This window comes from Bactrocera neohumeralis, unplaced genomic scaffold (assembly GCF_024586455.1).
Source record: "Bactrocera neohumeralis isolate Rockhampton unplaced genomic scaffold, APGP_CSIRO_Bneo_wtdbg2-racon-allhic-juicebox.fasta_v2 ctg165_3, whole genome shotgun sequence".
Taxonomy (NCBI): Eukaryota; Metazoa; Arthropoda; class Insecta; order Diptera; family Tephritidae; genus Bactrocera; species Bactrocera neohumeralis.
Window position 1 is genome coordinate 78,626 of NW_026089795.1, and position 20,881 is coordinate 99,506.

General features: G+C 36.2%; 1 protein-coding gene across 3 annotated transcripts; it reads left to right on the forward strand.

Moving 5' to 3' along the window:
* Nucleotides 1–5,368: 5,368 nt before the first annotated feature.
* Nucleotides 5,369–19,437, forward strand: LOC126766545 (facilitated trehalose transporter Tret1). Of its 3 annotated transcripts, none has more exons than XM_050484305.1 (5): nucleotides 5,369–5,981; nucleotides 17,163–17,238; nucleotides 17,651–17,812; nucleotides 17,884–18,135; nucleotides 18,217–19,437. In XM_050484305.1, exons 2-5 carry the CDS (start codon nucleotides 17,193–17,195, stop codon nucleotides 19,134–19,136), a joined length of 1,380 nt encoding a protein of 459 aa, XP_050340262.1. In that variant the 5' UTR covers nucleotides 5,369–5,981; nucleotides 17,163–17,192; the 3' UTR covers nucleotides 19,137–19,437. The 3 variants fall into 3 exon arrangements, with proteins under 3 accessions (XP_050340262.1, XP_050340260.1, XP_050340263.1); XM_050484303.1 differs by lacking the exon at nucleotides 5,369–5,981 and adding an exon at nucleotides 13,075–13,263 and having other exon boundaries at nucleotides 17,043–17,238; XM_050484306.1 differs by lacking the exon at nucleotides 5,369–5,981 and adding an exon at nucleotides 13,075–13,263.
* The last annotated feature ends 1,444 nt before the right edge of the window (nucleotides 19,438–20,881 follow it).

Genomic DNA, 20,881 nt, shown 5'->3' on the forward strand with positions numbered 1-20,881 from the left:
AAAATAATATCAGTTTATTTTCTACAATTTGCAAACTGAGTGCAATATGTGCTACAGAGTATAACAGTTTTGATAACGGTTATTTGTCTCACCTGAAACTAATCGAGTAGGTTACAGTGTTATTTATACTAACGAGTGATCCAAGCAGGTTTGGTGCGGCTTGCCACCCGGTGGAGGCATCGGTCTACATTGCTTCAAAATGATGCCGGTGAGAACGTCACCGTCATTGGCGACCGTTATCGCGCCATGATAACCGACTATTTGATGACTGAAATTGAAACTCGTGATCTCGGCAACATTGGTTTCAACAAGACAGCGACACTTTCCACACATCGCATCAGTCAATGAATTAATTGAGAGAAAAGTGTGGTGGGCAAATAATTTCACGTTTTGGGCCGGTCGATTGGCCACCAAGATCATGTGATATCACACCTTTAGACTTTTTTCTGTGGGGGTATGTAAAGTCTAAAGTCTATACGGACAATTCCGCTTCGATTCAGATCTGGGATCCAAACATCAACATTCTGGAACGAGTCATTCAAAATTGGAATTGGAATTGGAAAATTGGAAATCAACAGATGGACTATTTAAGACGTAGCCGAGGCGAACATTTGAAAGAGATAATCTTCAGAAATAAATGCCAAAAAATGTTCTTTCGAATGAAAATCAAGATTCCTCATTAAATTTGAAGTTTTTTTTTTCTTAAAGAAAGTAGGGAGCCTCGAAATGGATCACCCTTTTTATATAACTGAGAGGATGACAAGATGATTTAAGTAAAGTCTTGTTGAAACTTGACACACATTACCCATTATACAGGAGCACTTCAAAGCAACCGGTATCAAAATTGAACAAGCTTCAGGTGAAATGCTATATATCTACAAGGTCTGTCACAAAAGAAACAGAACTTTTTAAATATTACTGTTTCTGGTGGTGCCACCTATTGGTGGGTATATAAAATAAAAAGTTTGATCTCTTTTTGACATTTCGTAAAAATTTTAAGACAATTGAATAACTACAATCGATGTTGTCGATCAAAAAGTGACAGCAGCTTTTGGTCATCGGTCGTAAAATGCAAAGAGCAAATATTAAATTTTGTTTTAAACTTGGTAAAACGTTTACTGAAACATTTGAAATGATGAAAACAGTTTATGGTGATCAGTGCCTATCCCGTAGTAATGTGCATGAGTGGTTTAAGCGATTCCAAGAAGGTCGGGTGGACCTCTGTGACGATCAGAAGTCGGTCGTCTTCAGAAGTCAAAAATAAAGACAATGCTGATTTGTTTTTACGATTCCGAGGGTATTGTACACCGAGAGTTCGTCCCACCTGGCCAAACGATTAATGCTGTGTTTTATCTTGGTGTTATGAAGCGTCTTTTGTCACGCATTCATCGTGCTCGACCACAATACCGTGAGGCAGGGTCCTGGCGCCTGTTGCACGATAATGCGCCGTGTCATCGGTCGACGCTTGTCACTGATTTTTTAACAAAAAAACTCCATATTAACCATTAATCACTCACCTTACTCACCTGATCTGGCACCCTGTGATTTTTACCTATTTGGAAAACTTCATTTGCCCATGAAAGGACACTGGTTTAAGGACATTTCAGCTATCCAAAAGGCGACGACCGATATTCTCAAGAGCATTCCGAAAAATTACCTTAAACACTCATTTGAAATGCTAATTGACCAGGCTAAACGCTGTATCGAAGCACAAGGAAACTACTTTTAATAAAAAAATATAACTTTTGAAGAATATTAATTTTTTGTTGTTTTTTTAACAGTCCTGTTTCTTTTGCGACAGGCCTTGTATATAAGAACCACACAACCAATTTCAACCAAATTTGGTTCATTATGACATTCTTCTGCATATTTGGCAAAATCAGTCAACAATGACGCCTACCTCTCATATATCTAAATGTCATATCATTATTACACTTTATTGAATATAAACCGAAAAGTTATTATAATAAAGCATTACACAAATATTGCCTCTAAAATATGCCATCTTACGGCAAAATTGGTGTATTCGAAACCTAACTTTTTAAGTCACCAAAAACCGAGTATGTGCACCTCCAGCGGATTTTTACCGAAAATATTGGTAGCACTCTGAGATATGTTATTGAAATTCAAAGTTAATATTTTTCTGATAATCGCGTACTCATTTATCTTGGATAAATACTTCCCCTAGCCACCATATACCTAACAACGGGTGATCCAAGTAGAGTTACTTTTTTCAATAGCCTTTTTTTTGACAGATCACGCGTGAATCGTGTCAAACTGTCATGTTATTTTGGTTCAGTATTGGTTGGCATTTCATTTTGGACTGAACTAGGCCTGAACAACTTTTACAAATCGTTCAACTTTATTACGATCATCCACGTTCTGTAAAGAACGTGTTTCGTGCACTTCGCTCAACTCATGGTCAACATAATCGGCCTACTGAGCGTACTATTCGCAACACAATCACTCATCTTGAGAGCCAGTATTAATTATTGGATAATATTCGATCGAATAGACCACGTCCAGCGCGCAGAGAAGGAAATAAAGCAGTCGTAGCTGAGAGAGAAAGCTCCAAGAAGAACCGACGTCTTTGAAAAAACGCACAAAAAGACGCATTTCGTTTGTTCGGTTCGGTTATACCTGAATTTAACCTATTTAATCAAAATTTACTAAGTTTTAAAACATCACTCAGAAGTCGTTGAGAAAACAACTTTATATAAATTCTTAATGTCTTACAATTGTCTGTCTTACATTACTTTCCCGCTTACCCGCAGATATACAGTATCTATGAACGATGTACAATTAAATTGTGGAAACTGGTGATTTTACTCAAAAGCCTGCCGAAGAGTGGACGATCTCAATTTTTTTATTTTTCATAACTGAAGTTTTAACCAAGATCAAGATGCTCAATACACCCACTTAAATATTTCTGCAAGTACATCAGATTAAATTCCATATATAACGTATAATGATGACAGTACATTTAAAATATTAATTTATCATTTCCTGCGCTCTTAGCCAATCAAAATACCCGCACGTGCCTTCCTCGTGGTTTTGTTCACAAAACCAAAAGAACTGAATGAAACATCCAAAGATAAGAAACTATACTACGGAAAGTACCACTGCGAGGGCAACAAATTTATCTTTTACTTTTAAGTAGCAAATAAGTGGTAGATTCAGCGATATATACGAATTCGCCATTTGTTTTTTATCTGATTATTTAAAAATCGATGAGTTTAATTTATATGCGCACATTAAGCTTTTTCCATGACTTGGCGGTTGCTTGTAATGCACGAAACTATCCGATATAAACGGGGAAAACTGGATCGGTGCCACGCCCACAGAAAGTCCTTGATAGGAAAATTACAAAGGGGCATTTGTTCTTACACTTATTTTCAGTGGGCGTGACCACACGCCCCGGAATATCAGAGATCAGACATCAGAGAAAAACTATCCGCATTGTCCATGGAACTGTTATGCTTAAGCTATTAAAAGTGCAATAACTGCCTATCGTTCCTGTCTTATGTAGATGAAATTAGCATAATCTGTTTTAATATGTTCTATTAGTCAAATATTTTATTCATAAGCCTTATTTCATAGCTGAAGTAGTTTTAGTTGTGAAGTGAATTAATAGAAACAAGTAAGAAAGGGCTAAGTTCGTGTGTCACGGAACATTTTATACTCTCGCCTGATAAAGTGATAATCGAGATTTCATTATCAGTCATTTACATATTTTTCAAATACCGTATTTTTGTAAAGTTTTATTCCGCTATCATCCTTGGTTCCTAATGTACATATATATTATACAGAGAAGGCATCAGATGGAATTCAAAATAGCGTTATATTGGGAGAAGGCGTGGTTGTGAACCGATTTCACCCATATTTCATGTCATCGGGGTGTTAAGAAAATATTATATACCGAATTTCATTGAAATCGGTCTAGTAGTTCCTGAGATATGGTTTTTGGTCCATAAGTGGGCGACGCCACGCCCATTATCAATTTAAAAAAGACCTGGGTGCAGCTTTCTTCTGCCATTTCTTCCGTAAAACTTAGTAGGGGGCGGGGCCAGACCCACTTTTCCAAAAAAATTTCGTCCAAATATGCCCCTCCCTAATGCGATCCTTAGTGCCAAATTTCACTTTAATATCTTTATTTATGGCTTAGTTAAGACACTTTATAGGTTTTTGGTTTCCGCCATTTTGTGGGCGTGGCAGTGGGACGATTTTGCCCATCTTCGAACTTAACCTTTTTATGGAGCCAAGGAATACGTGTACCAACTTTCATCATGATATCTCAATTTTTACTCAAGTTACAGCTTGCACGGACGGACGGACAGACAGACATCCGGATTTCCACTCTACTCGTCGCCCTGATCACTTTGGTATACATAACCCTATATATGACTCTTTTAGTTTTAGGACTTACAAACAACCGTTATGTGAACAAAACTATAATATCCTCCTTAGCAACTTTGTTGCGAGAGTATAAATATGCATTGAAGAACGCAAAGTCCAACTGCCTCGATCGTGAGAGTGCATCAAAACAAAGTCAATGTTTGGTGCAGGTTATCTGCGGGTACGTCAGGGCGCATACGTCATCTCAGTGCAATGCATTCGTTGCAACTCGCTTAATTCACTAAGTCAGCAACAAAACTAAATCGCATACGATTGCCAGCCGATTTTAGCGTTAATAACTACCGTTACAAGCACAAACACACGCACACAGACATGCGCCGACACCCTATTGTGTACAATCACCTGTAAACAAATTGAAAAGTTTGTTGCTCGTAATTGCTTATGAGCACGCTCCACGAATTTTTTTGTTGTCCTACTCAGATTTGTACGTTTGTATGATTGTATGTTTGGCGTCAGGGGCAGTGCATACCTAAATTGAATAATATGTATAACCCCATGTCTGTCGGTATATTTGCACGCTACTCAACTCAGTCTAAAGGTGAGCACCAAAATATAATAATAGTTAAAGCTTTGAGCGCTTTTTTTAGTAGTACGAAAAATAAACAACAACAATAATAAGTAAAGTAAAAGAGTGTTAAAAACAGCAGCTTAAATAATTATTTTGCGCCAAATGACAGCTGGAATGAACCAACTCAAGCGCACACTTTATTACAAACTAACGCACACACACAGTCACATGGTAACTCGCACTACTCGAGCATACGATAGTATGAGCATAGTAAAATCGCGTACAATGTAAGCGCGGAATACAACAAAAGCAAGCCCACAAAGCTTGCAGCGCCGCTCGAACACAACTCAACTCAACACCAAGCTCAACAGCCGCAGGCGCGGGCGATAGAAATTTAAGCAGCAGCCGGGCTTATACATATGTGCGAACGCCCCAACTTTCGTTTAGTTTAATCTTGAGCGCGACAATTCGAACACTTGCAGCAACAAGAGCTTTCGTCAGCGCACACTTTATCGTTGCGGTACATAAGCACTACTTAGCGCTGTGATAAAGGAAGATAAAGGAAAAGAAACGCGTCAATGAAGACTTGAGAGTTGAATGTCATGAAGACTCTTGCTTTCCACCCGCCTGTTTTTGCTAGTGTGCGTGTTGAAGCGTGTATATGTGCGTGTAGCGTCGCCGTGTAGAAATTTTCGAAAATAGTACAAATACTGATAAACGCTGCGTGGAGCGACTCAGATTGCGTCAAACGGTCGGAACGGCAGTGTATCTTTGCGTCAGTGGTTCAACAAATCAGTGAATCGTCACATTTTTCGTTGTTTTCTTGCTATACGCTTTGCTTTCTGTTATTGTGGCCTTTTGTGAATTGTTAAACTATTGCGGCAAATAGAAAAATTGCAGATCCTCATTAGTTGGCCTAAGTGCAATTTAAATATTTATTTTGTTCAGTCGATTTTTTTGCTCCTCTTTGTAACAAATTAATTTTATTGTGTTATTGTAAAGCAGTAGTGTTTTGGTTTTGTGCGGAAAATTGTTGTGCTAGGCGCGTACTTGAGTGGTGAGTATAGTTAAGTGGAGCAAAGTGGTGGGGCGGAGTGCAGCCGAGTGGAATGTATGAAAGCACAATGGGTAAGTAGCAATTTGGCAAGTCGAGAAAAACAGCAGTAAAAAACAATTGTTTTTATGCGTTTGTTTATATGTTTACATATCAACATATATATTTATTCATATAGTAAATGCATAGTGAGTAAAATATTATTTACTTTATTTATTTGAATTTATTTCTTCGTAAATAATATTTATTTAAACTTGTTTTCGCTCTTAGAAAATAATAACAGTACTTATTCTTACATACAGAAATTGCTAGAAATGCTAGAACTATAGGATGATAAAAGTGAAATTTGTTGTGAATTACCGCAAAATTATTAATTGATTTCTTTTTCAACTATATAATTATACTCTCGCAACAAAGTTGCTAAGGAGAGTATTATAGTTTTGTTCACATAACGGTTGTTTGTAAGTCCTAAAACTAAAAGAGTCAGATATAGGGTTATATATACCAAAGTGATCAGGGTGACGAGTAGAGTGGAAATCCGGAAGTGTCCGTCCGTCTGTCCGTCCGTCCGTGCAAGCTGTAACTTGAGTAAAAATTGAGATATCATGATGAAACTTGGTACACGTATTTCTTGGCTTCATAAGAAGGTTAAGTTCGAAGATGGGCAAAATCGGCCCACTGCCACGCCCACAAAATGGCAAAAACCGAAAACCTATAAAGTGTCTTAACTAAGTCATAAATAAAGATATTAAAGTGAAGTTTGGCAATAAGGAACGCATTAGGGAGGGGCATAATTGGACGTATTTTTTTTGGAAAAGTGGGCGTGGCCCCGCCCTCTACTAAGTTTTTTGTACATATCTCGGAAACTACTATAGCTATGTCAGCCAAACTCTATAGAGTCGTTTCCTTCAGGCATTTCCATATACAGTTCAAAAATGGATAATAACCACGCCCACCTCCCATACAAAGGTTATGTTGAAAATCACTAAAAGTGCGTTAACCGACTAACAAAAAACGTCAGAAACACTAAACTTTACGGAAGAAATGGCAGAAGGAAGCTGCGCTCAGGCTTTTTTTAAAGATTGAAAATGGGCGTAGCGTCGCCCACTTATGGACCAAAAGCTATATCTCAGGAACTACTTCGCCGATTTCAATGAAATTCGGTATATAATATTTTCTTAACACCCTGATGACATGTACAAAATATGGGTGAAATCGGTTCACAACCACGTCTTCTTCCAATATAACGCTATTTTGAATTCCATCTGATGCCTTTTCTGTATAATACGAGTATATACAGAAGGAACCAATGATGATAGCGGAATAAAACTTTACACAAATACGGTATTTGAAAAATATGTAAATGGCGGATAATGAAATCTCGATTATCACTTTATCATGCGAGAGTATAAAATGTTCGGTGACACCCGAACTTAGCCCTTCCTTACTTGTTTTATCTCTTATTAGTATTTAATTTTTAGTCTCGACAATTTTGAAAAGTTTCGGAAAAATGGCTGTAGTTTCAATGTAAGTTTAATTTTATAAGATTAAAATAAAAGGTTACAGGGTTTTTCCTGTGTTATAAAAACAAGCTATTTTCAACAATTTTTTTCTCATAAAAAAATGAAATATTTTACCAGAATTTTTTATTGTTACAAACTAAAACTTTGAAATATTTGGAAAAAAAATATTTTATACTCGGGCATTGTGACGCCATTTCCGGTGATCCCTCGGAAAAAATATGCGCCCGCGTTGGCAGGATAACTTTTTACATAGTTTTGTAAAGTGAAAAAATACGTATTTTAGTTAAAACATTAACTGAGGACTTGGACGAAGGACAAAAAAATAACTGAAAATTGTATTTTTGTAGACATTTTTACTAACAAATGAAAATTTCGCGACACTTTCTTTTTTCAAATAATTGTAATCAAAAAAATCCTCCGTCAAAGTCTTTAAGAATTGTATCTCAAAGACCTTTGTAAAATTTCATGAAGATCGGTCAAGTTGTTCTCGAGAAATCTTGCCTACTGATTTCAAAAACACAGTTTCGAGAAAAATGCGTTTAAAATCGACGCACCTAGCCTAGCTAGCCTCGAGCGCACAAATTCTCAAGGCTGTATCTCCGAAACTATTGCTCGGATCAACTTGAAAATTTAGGACAATATTCTTGAGATGTTGTAGAATTGAATAGGGTCATAAAAAATTAGATTTTTTTGAAAAACATGTAACAATTTTTATCCAAAATCAGTATTAGTCAAATGTATTTTTCATTGCTAGATTCAAATATCAATACCATATTACTAAGGTTGTTATATCAGTTAATTTCGAGAACTGATTTGTTAGCCTCTGAGAGAATAATTTAACACCTGGTGTTCATACTGCTAGAAACAGCTTTAGTATCGATAGTTCGGGAATTTTTGGACTCACTTAAGATTCTTAGTCAAAACTTGAGCTCTGCAAAGAAGTACTGACTAAGTACGACTACTTAGCAAACGGCACAAGAGCTTATGGTCTTATAACTGTTGCTCTTTTTTTGTTCTACTGGGCTCAACTCACGCTTCATGCTTCCCAAATAGGTGATATTCATAAGAAATTTGTTTATGTCTGCAATATTTATATTTATTTAGGTGAAATACTTCAAAATTTTGTTTAAAAATTTCAAATGAATAAATTTATTTTGCAATATCGTCGAGCCATAGGTATACAAATAATGACAGTAATACAAAAAGTTAAAAGCTGAAATAAATTGAGATGTGCAAATTTTGTTTTAATTCAAGCAAAATTCTGGATTTGAATATCATAAAATTTAAAAAGGTTATAAGCCATGCATTTTGAAAAAGTCCCAAGCGCAATTAATATGACAGTGGCTCTATAAATTACCTTGAACAAAAAACCAGCTTTCATTCACCTTTTTGGAATAATTACAACGAAATAATAATAGAGTGCGTTGTGAAATTTTTAACTCAATATATAATATTTGTACGTGCATAAATTCATAAGAACTTGACGCTTGAAACACCAAATATTTGAATACAAAATATATATGGTTTTTTAATAATTATATAGCAAATCTAGGCTTAAATAGAATTCTACATTTTAAGCATTGCAAGGGTCAAAGACATTCTATACATTCCCGATTATATTTTTTCCACTTTTTCGAAGGGGTTTACCGCAACAAATTCAATGTTTGATTAGCTAATTACTAGTTTATTATAAATATAGTTTATATATAATATAATAACAGCATAAGTATAAAACCACGACACGCATTAAACTAAACTGGCTTGGGTCTAAAAATGTGGAATGACACCAGCAGATATGCCATATCTATAGATGTTGCTCTTTAGTCTCTCAAGCACATAAACACTATAAATATTTTAAATTTTTCGTATCCGGGAAACCGTGATCAAGATCGGGATGCTCATTTTATTCATGTGAATATATCTACAAGTACTTATTATAGATTAAATTCGTATAAAAAGAAGCGTAATTCAAGTACATTTCAAATAATAACGTATCACTTCCTGCTCCCTGAAGCATTCAAAACAAGTACTTACTTGTGCATTTCTCGTGCTTTATTGAAAAAGAGGAATGCTTCGAACATTCAAAGATAAGAAATCGTACCACCGACAAAGCAGCAACTTTAGCTTTTGCCTTTGAATAGACCACCACACACACACAGATATGCAAAAGAAATAATATTTATAAAATACAAATATTATCCATATTCCTAAACTAGTGTACGACTTAGGCTAATACTTAGAGGCCAGATTTAGGGTAAAGCCAGCCATGAAAGACAACGCTTGCCATTCGAAGTCACTTTTAGCTAAGCAGACAGTAAGGAAACTCCTATCTTCACTCTACAATTTTTACAACATGTTCGCCTAGAGAAACATGGATCAAAAGATCAGATAAGGCGATAGGTTGAGTTGTTCAAACCATTTAATGCATCAGGACAGTGGAATGAAGCAAAGCGCATTGGAAGGCAAAGTTGGGAAAGGCTTAGCTTCATGTAGTATTCCGAATTGAATTAGATTTCTAACTTAAGAAACCAATAAACTATGATGATTATTATGAATCCGGCGACAATCGTTTAAAATACAAAAATATTTTATTTAATTTCCTCTTTCAAAGCAACTATATTTCCCAAGACTTGATATAAGAGTATTAATCACATATTATTTCAATCCGAGAGCCTACAAGTTTTTTAGGTAGCCCAAGGATGGTACGACCTTTGATTTTAATAACTATTTTCGCAAACTCTGTCGCGAAAAAGTAATCATGACACCTACCTGCTAATAGATTTACGTTTTCAAAGGTTTTTTATGACAATTCGTCAATCGTTAAGATATGCCCAGAGATCCAAGAGCCTCTTTCTCCCCTTCCCAATATGGTTTAACCGGTAAATTACTACGGATATTAACACATATATTTTTATTTACACTAATTTCAATGAAGGGAATAAATAAGTTTTTATTCGACTCTTATCACTGAGTCAGTTGCATTGAATTGCATGAATAACGCACTTAATTGCCTCTCACCTGATGGCGACTATTGCGCAAGCACTTGAGTGGGCGCCACGACACTTAAATATTACCTCAACGGAAACATACTGAAATATGCGGCAATGATGAGTTCATGTCGTACGAAAGAATTTCCTGCGAAAACATAAGTTAAATGTAACGTAACATAAACACTTCACCTTCCCATCATTGGGAAAATATATTTATTTTTGCTTTGCCAAAAACAATAATAAATAAATATGTGATCAATATAAAAAGCCCAAAATGTGTAAAAATATTTCTATCGGCGCTATGCAGTAGCGGAAAGGACGGCAATAAGTCAAACACGTGATTGACATTGCATTGTTTCTACAAGGCAAACGTGCTCCATCACTGTAAGCGCTACAATTTTGGCACACATACAAGTACATATGCACCGTTTACACCATATACAACCTGCAATCAATTACACATTCCGACATATTACAATAAAAATAATATTCTGTAATTGCTGCATGCATCACCCAAATTGTTGTTGTTGCCATAATAGTATTGGTGCCAGCGCAGGTGAGTGCTTTGCAAATAGTATGGGCGCTACTTCAGCTATTCAATCAGCGAATTGTTTACAATCCCACCCTCGGCAAATTACGCCAAATCTGATGTTCAATGGAATGAATGGCAAAATGAAATTATCGGGGCAAAAATATTGAATTCTTTGTTTTTTTGGAAAAATTGCTGAATAATGGGCCGAAAAAACATTTAATTTCTTATCACCAGCTGCTGCATATCAGGACAGCATACTTGAGTTATAATGAGTGTATGCGCTCTTGATTAAGAGTGGGCAACCACATGGTACCCATGTCAAATTCTGGAGGACGGAATCCAATGAATAGTGTCACTCATAGGTAAAAACTCAAAAAAACAAAAAAAAAAATAAAATCTGTATTGATAGTGATGGAGCGAAATTTAAAACATTCAAACAAAACTACGAGGCAACATAAATACTACAACTACATTCATATGTATGTGCATATGTCGTAGCAAGTGGACTGATGTGGCTTGATAATTCCTGAAATTAGGGGTTGTGTGTGTCGGTAAACAAGTTGTTGAGAACTAAATATGTATGTTCTTCACCCAACCGAGAAACTAATTACAAAGAAGCTTTTATGAATCCTGCCCTAATCGTTTGAACTATAATTATTTGCAAAACAAATATAAATCATTTAATTGTCTCTTCCAAAGCAACAATACTTCGCAAAACTTAGAATATTAATCACCTTTTTAACTCAGAAATACATATTATTACCAACCGAGCGTAAGTAAGTTTTATAAGGGCCCCATAGGATGGCACGAACTTTGGCTTCCTGAAGTCGTTGATAGTTTTGTTCAGCAAGCAACGTAAATATGTGATATTAATAACTGAAACTCTCTGTTGCTTAATTAAATTTTTTTTTCAACTTCCCGCGAATAGATTAATGCTTTCAAAGACGTTTCTTGAATATTCAATAGTCACTTACATATATGGGACTAGGAAAACCTCTCGATACTTTAACTATGTATGTATATTACGTTCTTTAGATTCCTTTCTAGAGTTTCAAGAAAACAGTTGCAGTCTGACTTTCCTCGTACAGAAGACCTAAGAGTTTCTTTGTCAACGTTTATAACAAAATTTTGATAATACCTAAGTTAGGGTTATATACATATGTACATGTTTGTATATATATATATCATAGATGTATAAATGGTATTAATAAATATTCAACCATTTCAATTAACTCAAGTGAGCCACTGGTGTCCTTACTATAATCACCGTTGCAAAGTTTTCTATTGCCTAACTGTATGTTACGAGTTTCAGGCTTTTATTTATATGAATACCTATACTTCACACTAAACGTAGCGGAATTCGCACTGAGTTCAGGCTGTGGGATTGTTGATTCATCAAATCAGCTCATACGTCAACCTATCCTCCAATGGAAATTTTGGCAACAACCACTTTGCTTCGACCGAATATCATAACCGGTTTACTCGCACACAAGAAGTTCTCCATTTCGCATTTGGTCGCACTGAAAAAATACGTCAGTAACTGTCGAAAGCTTGAAACGTGTGCAACTTCAAATCTCAACATTTCACCCTACATACATATGTACATATGTATTATGAGTGCTCTCACCTACTGCGCATAATCAGGCGCATAATTATTATCAGAAGAACAAGTTCACCATACATACCTATATCCGTACAAACATACATGCGTTCGCTTATCACACGCTTATCGCTGCTTCGGTCCAATTGAACTTGACGAATATGCCAAGCGATCGCTGATTGGATGCCATTTATGTGTGCCCGTTGGTTTGTATGCAGCGACAGCGCAGTCAACGTCGCAGTCGCAACTAGTGCGCTCACTGATAAGCACTAACAATTAGTACTTGTGACAATAGGTGGCCTATAGTGTGGCGGCAAGATCGTGCAATACGATCGTTAATGATCGCGTCGTTTTAATCTGCATCGACGCAATGTAAAGAGTCTACAATATATGGCACAATTTATTGATAGCGGGATGTGTCGAAAAAGCTTTAAATTGCGTCCGAATTGGAGCGAATCAATCATTACGTTCCGAATAGCGGCCACACAAGGGTGGTCCTGTGAGTGTAAAAGTACAAAGTAAAGTAAAGTAAAAGTGTACGACGAATATTACCAGCTTCAAGGACCTTAACAGACGAATTATCGTAAACATTTTGACAATTCAAAACAGGATATAAGTGCACATCACGGATATAAATAAAGTGAGAATTCTATTTTTTTTTTAACTTTTAATTATCTGCATACACATTTCCATTGAAATAGCTTGTGCAATGCTTCATTATCGTTTTAAATTTATCCAAACATTTTTTCTTAATTCAAATGGCGACAAAAGTCGGGGGTGTTTTTTTTTCCGTTCACTGCGAATTTTGTGGCAAATGCCTTCGCACTTTAATTGCTGTTTATCTTCAGGCATCTGCTTGCTTTCATCTCAATTTCGTGTGAAATATCCAAGCTTAAGCGCTGGAATTAATTGCTTGCTTTAAATGCTTAAATAGTCGTTGCACACGCGGCCGAGCCAGGCTGCTACTGCTTGCATATATGTAGATATGCATATTCAGCGATATGTGGTGTAACGGTATGCATATACCGCATTCCTCTTGCATAGCGTGCGAAATTAAACGCCCACAAGCAATTATTTTGCCCGTAGCCAATCTAACAATTTAAAATAACGGTAATGAGGTGCTCAAAACCGGAAGCCGAGAAAAAATTTAAGTCCAGAAGAGTAAAACAAAAGTGAAATTAATTGAGTAAAAAGCCGAATAAATAAATAAAATGGTCCAAGCGTGCTATTTGGAGACAAGATAAAACATGAAAATGCCGTTTTTGTTGTAGTTTTCATAACCAAAAATATTTTTTTTAACTCGCCTAATAAACAAGTGAAATGTTTGGAAGTCTGTTTTATATTTTGTAAAATTTTAAATTAGTTACAATTAAAAGTGAAAATTAACTTGCATTAAGAGTCAAAATTTAAATATATGTACATACATATGTATGTATGTATTTTTGAATCAAGATTTTTATACTTGATTTCTTGCTAAATTAAAACTTACTTCTTTCACATTTCTAAATAAAATTATAAATACTTTTTTTAACTCTCCTTCTATCATCGTTGATTATACCAGTTGTTTGTTCGATTCGCTACACTAGAAATATACTAGTTAATTTTTTAAATCTTTCCACGGAAAATTTCCGAAATTGATTACATTTTAAGTGTGTACATTTTAAGTAGCGTCGATTTCAAAACCATCAAATTTAGGCCAACTGTCACAGGAATTCGGTTTATAAAAATGCAAATGTCGCCAATGTGTAAATATGTATGCATGTATTTCAAACATAATGACGCGCTACACATTTTCATAAATAAATCAGTGTTTGGCTATTAACTATTAGCTTATTTAGTTTCTCGTCAAAAAGCGTACACCCAATCATTTTATTACCTCTCTGTCTCATTAGTAATGCCACGGACGCACAAGCAGCCTCACACGCAAACCAGACTCTGACACACACATACATACAAGTATGTAGATGTTCAAAGCAATTTTGTTGATTTTGCGCATGCCTGACCCTGCGCTAGGCGGTAAAAAATTTCCATTCAGTGCTTCCCCGATTTGCGTTTTTGGCGACTTTTTGTGTTTGTATGTATTCAAGTGTTGTTGGCGCATAACGGGCATACTCGCAAACTAATAAAAAAACATAAATAAAAACAATGGAAAAACATTTCAATTTTCGGTCAATCGAACACGTCAATCATTAGCTGAGTCAGCAGCCTTAATAACAACAACCATAATGTGGCATGGCAGGTAGTCCGGAAACAAGTAGCGATTACGCAGAAGTCACTGCCGGCAAAACACACACACAAATTTATCGATAGACTTGTAGATAAGTATCTGCCGTGTTGACTTGCTTGTTTGTAAGTGATTTGCGTTACACACATACACACGTACCAGTGTTTGTACGGATATGTTTGCACTTGAAAATTATCGCCTTGGATTTTTTCCATATCGATATGTAGTGCCAATGTGACTGTCCAGTTCGATTAACCGCGTTAATACACTTATTCAATAATATATATGTATGTGTGTTTATCGATGGCAGACACAAAACGTGTTCGAGAATTAACACAGCAATAAAAGAGTTATTGACACTGTGAGAATAAGGCTACGCGTAACTTGGACGACAGATTCAACTAATATCACTTAAAGCATTTGTACACAACACTTAACTTTAAGTCTAGATAAATACCAAGCACTTAATGCCGCGACATTACTTTGCCACTTATGTGCTTACCTAATCCCGCAAATTATATTGTCTTTAAGATATTTTCCAAAAATAGTGACTAGCTACTCCAGAATAGCAAATTCTAAGCATTGTGCTATTTGTTTTGTCTGCTCGCGAGGCATAAAATAGATGTGCAAAGCATGTATTTAATTCGCGATAATAATTGAGCCAGTCATTATTCAGCAGACAGCAGCTTAATGGGATTATGTGTGTGTCTTATCGTCTTATCTGGTTTATGTGTGAGTGTCAAGTGTCACGCAGGCAGCACACCAACTGTTTAACAAACTACCGGTTTTTCAGCAGCTCCAACAATTGTGCAAACACATGCACATAATTTTGGCGGCAAGCACAGATAGCCTATCAGTCTGCCATCGTTTCGGCTGTGACGTTTAACACACACAATTTTAATTTTATTGTCTTTTTCATAAGTATTTGCCTTTTTCTTATTTCTTAATCGAGTAAGCATACCTTTGTTGTTATCGCTTATCACGAATGCTAATGCTAGAAAGTAATCAACTGAGCATATGGTCATTGTCGTCATTGACGGCACCGCTGGACTTTATCAATGGAATGAGTAGTGTGGAAATCTTTCAGCTGATTCACAACAAATCAGTAAATAAAAGTCTTACAATATTCCATGGAAAGTTTATAACACAATTAACCGGCGCTAGATCTAATCGACAATATAAGGCGACACTAAATTTTGCTACTGTTTTTTGTTGTGAAGTAGTCAAACGTGCTCCAACCGTTTGGCGTCTGCCTGAAACTAGAAATTCAGAAATGCTTTATTTTTTATTGTTGAGTGCTGGACCCTCCTTATCTATGTTTACAAATTAGTGCTTACCTTTAGCTGCAAGTAAACAACATAGGAAATATCCCTGAGAAAAACAAATTTTTGTAAACAATATTAAGGCGGCTTCACGGTGATTAATGCATATTATTTAAAATACCCAAACACACATTTAAAGCAGTTTCTTGTATAGCGTTCCCTATCAGCTTCTTAATCGCCTATTAGGTGAACTGAAGCAATTTAGCCCCTAATTGTGCTCAATTAATCATTTGGCGCAATTAACTTTATCAAATGATGATCAAGAAATCTTTGTGCTCTACGAAACTTGATAGATAAGAAGGCTCAACTCAATTAGAGTTGACAATGAACTCAACTCAGTTCAACTCAACTCAATAAGAGTGCACAAAACTATCATAAGATTTTGAGTTAGAAGTTGTCAACAGATATTTTCCATAAATCTCTAGGGATAAAAGCGAAAAAATTTATATAAACTAATAAATCCGAAATTAGAAGCATAAACTGCGAGTTAGATTTCTAGCCTGTTACGTCATTTACTCACTTTGATGAAAAAGAAAAAGAGCATTATCATAATCAATTTTAGTTATTATGTCAATTAATTTAATTAATTTTAAATTGTTGTTTTTTTTTAATTACATCACAATTAACATTATTATTTTAACAACATAAAAACATGTTGCTCACTCGATTTTATTGAATTAAAATTGTAACAAAAACTGTGATGACTTCACAGCCCTAGCGCTAATTGCATAGATCACATTACGTTATTAGCAAGCCATTAACACTTAGCTATACCTGTATATGTATAAGTATGTATGTATGTTTGTCTGTAACGTATGATCATTTAATTCATATAAGCAATTCATCATCAAATGTGTCTTTCACTCATTTCAGCTTTTAGCGCTTTGCTAGTAAACGCCGTTGTGCCTTCATACATTCCACTCTGCTATACTACTAATGAGTTCACAAGAACAACACACACAAGTCAAGTACAGTGAAGTGAGTCCTTTTCAGATAAGCGACGGATTTACACGTAATACCAGAATGGAGCCAGTGAAGACCATACGGATATTCATCGCCGCTATTGCTGGTGAGTAAAACACGAAATTAATAAAAAAAAAGTTCCGTGAAAAAGGATTCCAACTAAATATGTGCAAGGTGGCAAAAAAATCCGATAATTAAAAGATCTTTATTTACATTACAAAGAACTTTTGTTCTCTTGTTCTCCGATCGAAATTTTTTCTTAAAGATGTGCTTCAATTATGTTGTTATGGCAAAGCACTTTTCGAGCTTAATAAACAACCCATTGAAAACAACAAAAGTCTACTCAAAATTATCCGCCAAATTATCCTAGTTCTAACTCTCGCTGCCGGTACTTATAAGCCCACTTAAGTGTATCGATAGTCATTCTTGACGTCATTTTGTTGAGTTATCTACATACTTATCGCCCTCTGCTGTGAATAACTTATGCAACTAAAGTGCAATTATTTGAAATTTTACAGCAAATATCTCAGCCTTTGCGGTGGGCACTTGTCTCGGTTGGACGTCACCAATGTCCCCGAAACTGAAGGCGCAAGATCCAACTGACTCACCACTCGATCGTCCCATCACCACAGAAGAGGACGCATGGATTTCATCGCTCGTGGCATTGGGTGCTTTAATAGGTATGTGTAGTGCTTGCGAATTAATTTAGGGCTTAGGAACAACTTTTACTTATTTACTTTCATTATTTTAGCGCCCTTCGTTGCTGGTCCACTCGCCGATAGAATTGGCCGCAAATGGGTATTGCTTTCAAGTTCGGTATTCTTTGTGTTCGCCTACATTCTTATGATGGTCGCCAGTGAGGTTTGGATTTTATATCTTGGACGTCTCATACAGGGTTTCGGCGTGGGCTTTGTCATGACAGTGCAGCCAATGTACGTTGGTGAGATTGCAACTGATGCCGTACGTGGCGCTACTGGCTCTCTGATGCAATTGTTCATTGTCTGTAAGTATCATTAAACGTTAAACTTTATTTGCTTTTTCCACTGCCAGATGGAGTATATACTCATATTATTTTTCTTTACAGCTGGCATTTTGTATGTTTACGCTATTGGTCCATATGTCTCGTACGTAGCACTGCAGTGGTGCTGTTTAGCTGTACCGATTGTCTTCGATGTTATCTTCTTCTTCATGCCGGAGAGTCCTTACTATTACGCTGGTAAAGGTCAAAAATCAGATGCCCTGAACTCACTCCAATTCTTGCGTGGTCAAAGCATGGATGTTGTACAAGATGAGATGACCGTAATTCAGGGTGAAGTCGAGGAGGCTATGGCTAATAGGGGTACCGTTGTCGATCTTATTAGGAATTCGGGCAATCGTAAGGCGCTTATCATCTCTGCCGGTTTGATTATTTTCCAACAACTCTCCGGTATCAATGTCGTGCTCTTCAATAGCCAGTCGATCTTCGTTAGCGCCGACACCGGTTTGGATCCTGCCGTAGCCGCCATCATTATCGGTGCAGTTCAAGTTGGCTCTTCTGGTATGACACCCATCATTGCTGATCGTTTGGGCCGCAAAGTGATTTTATTGATTTCTGCATTCGGCATGGCCGTCGGTTTGGCCGCATTGGGAGCTTTCTTCTACGTACAGCAAGTAGTGGGTGATGCCAGCAGTATCACTTGGTTACCTGTACCAGCTTTAGTTGTCTTCAACATTGTCTACTGCATTGGTTTCGGTCCACTGCCATGGGCTGTCTTGGGCGAGATGTTCCCAGCCAATGTTAAGTCAGTGGCGTCTTCGATAGTCGCCTCCACTTGCTGGATCCTTGGTTTTGTAGTAACACGTTGGTATCCCGCACTGGACGCATTGGGCTCATACTATGCTTTCTGGTTGTTTGGCATCTTCTGTGTTGTAGCATTCTTCTTCACACTTTTCGTTTTATTCGAAACCAAGGGACTGAGTCTGCAACAAATTCAGGACAAATTGAACGGAAAAAGATCCAACTAATGAGGGAAATAAGGGATTGTGTGAGATATTTTATGTGTGAATCTATATGGGCATAATTCTATATGCTCTTTGTTCCTTATTATAATGGTGATAGCCTCACGTGAGGCGCCTTTCAGTGCGGTGTTATGGGTTACTGTATGAATTCGCTTCAAAAAGTATTTTTGTCGCACACCTACTATATGTAATCTTAAAAGTATTTATAGTCTGTAAGCACTTCTAGATGAATTTATTAAATAATTTTAAATATATATACATATTTATGCAATAAAATCGATATTATGTAAAATTCAAAAAACAAAAACTCTATCTCGTGACTTCCATCCAAGTAAGGGTTGAGCTCACTTTCATTCTTAAAGTAAATACAATAATTTTGCATTGAAGATGCCCTCCTCTCATATAGATAAAGATGTACTATATTTCAGAATAGTCCCATTATATCTTAATAACATAGGGTTGACTAACTACGGACACTCTATATTTAAACTTTCTGTGAATGATATTTTAAGAGCTTGGTTGGTAAAATTTGCAAAATCTCACGGTTTCATTCTTAAAGTAAATACAATAATTTTGCATTGAAGATGCCCTCTTCGGAAATGTTGTCTTAGATAAAGTTGCTGGCTTATTTCTGTAGACTTTAGACTTCCCGTAGCCCCACAAAAAATATTCTAAAGGCGTTAAATCGCATGATCTTGGTGGCCACTCCGAATGGACCACCTAAGACGCATCTTGTTGAAACCACATGAGTCAACATTTAAATGAAATTATCTTCAAAAAGTAAATGGTTTTGATAGTTCAAACATCAACAAATATGGTACATATGTACATATATTGTAATAATTCTAAGCAAAAGTTATGTGGCAAATGATATCTAAAAATTGTAGAAATTGGTTCAAACTAAACTACTATGGAAAATTTAATAACCTTGAATAACTTTTAAAGGAGTGAGTATATCGAAAAATTGCCAAGACTTTTTTGTAGAGCATTCAATTCTGTACAAGAATATGACTTTTTTATTCCTACAAACGAGAAAGTTCCATAGAAAAAAAAAATCGTAAAAAGTGCCAAAATCCCATGTTATTTAAATGGGAAATGTATCGTGTTTAGAGCAAGGTTTATTATAAAAATTAAGGGCTTTTATGGTCTGATATTTTTTTTTAGATGGAAAACTAAAAGTTTGGGGGCGTCTCGTCAAAAATAATCAATTTGGTAAATAACGGACACCCTCATATACGTATAAAGTGAGTTATGTAATGCGATTTGATAATGTTGGATGTTGGTTTTGATATGAGAATATGTTTTAAAAATGATTTCCGACAGGTTACCGCCACGGCAGGCTGGAATTCATTCCAGCCCCATTCCAGGCCCAATTTCGACCACGATACAAGGCGTCAATCGTGTCGCACTTGTCGAAACAGAGTATAAGTCAAGTAACAGCTGTCAAAAATACCAACTCCGAAAAAAGTTTAAAACGCAGAAGATCAATAAAATCACAAATATCACATGAGATTTGGAGATAGGAGCAAGTTGAGGAAAATTCCCTCAGTGCCTACTCAGCGGGACTGGTGTTTCAAATTATTCACGTAGTTTATGGACCTCTCCTTACTATCAGACAAAAGGAGAGTGCGCGGTGACACACATATCATCCATTTCGGATACTGTAAAACTTAATGCTTCCGACGTATTTCTTTAGCGGGTTAAATATTAACATATACCAGTCTTATACAAGGCTTTTTGAAGATATCTAC

Excerpts from the sequence above, each read along its gene's own strand:
- LOC126766545 (XM_050484303.1), top strand. The coding sequence starts at position 17,106 with ATGAGTTCACAAGAACAACACACACAAGTCAAGTACAGTGAAGTGAGT. Across the intron at positions 17,239-17,650 it reads ATTCATCGCCGCTATTGCTG|CAAATATCTCAGCCTTTGCG; the intron begins GTGAGTAAAACA and ends GAAATTTTACAG. Across the intron at positions 17,813-17,883 it reads GGCATTGGGTGCTTTAATAG|CGCCCTTCGTTGCTGGTCCA; the intron begins GTATGTGTAGTG and ends TCATTATTTTAG.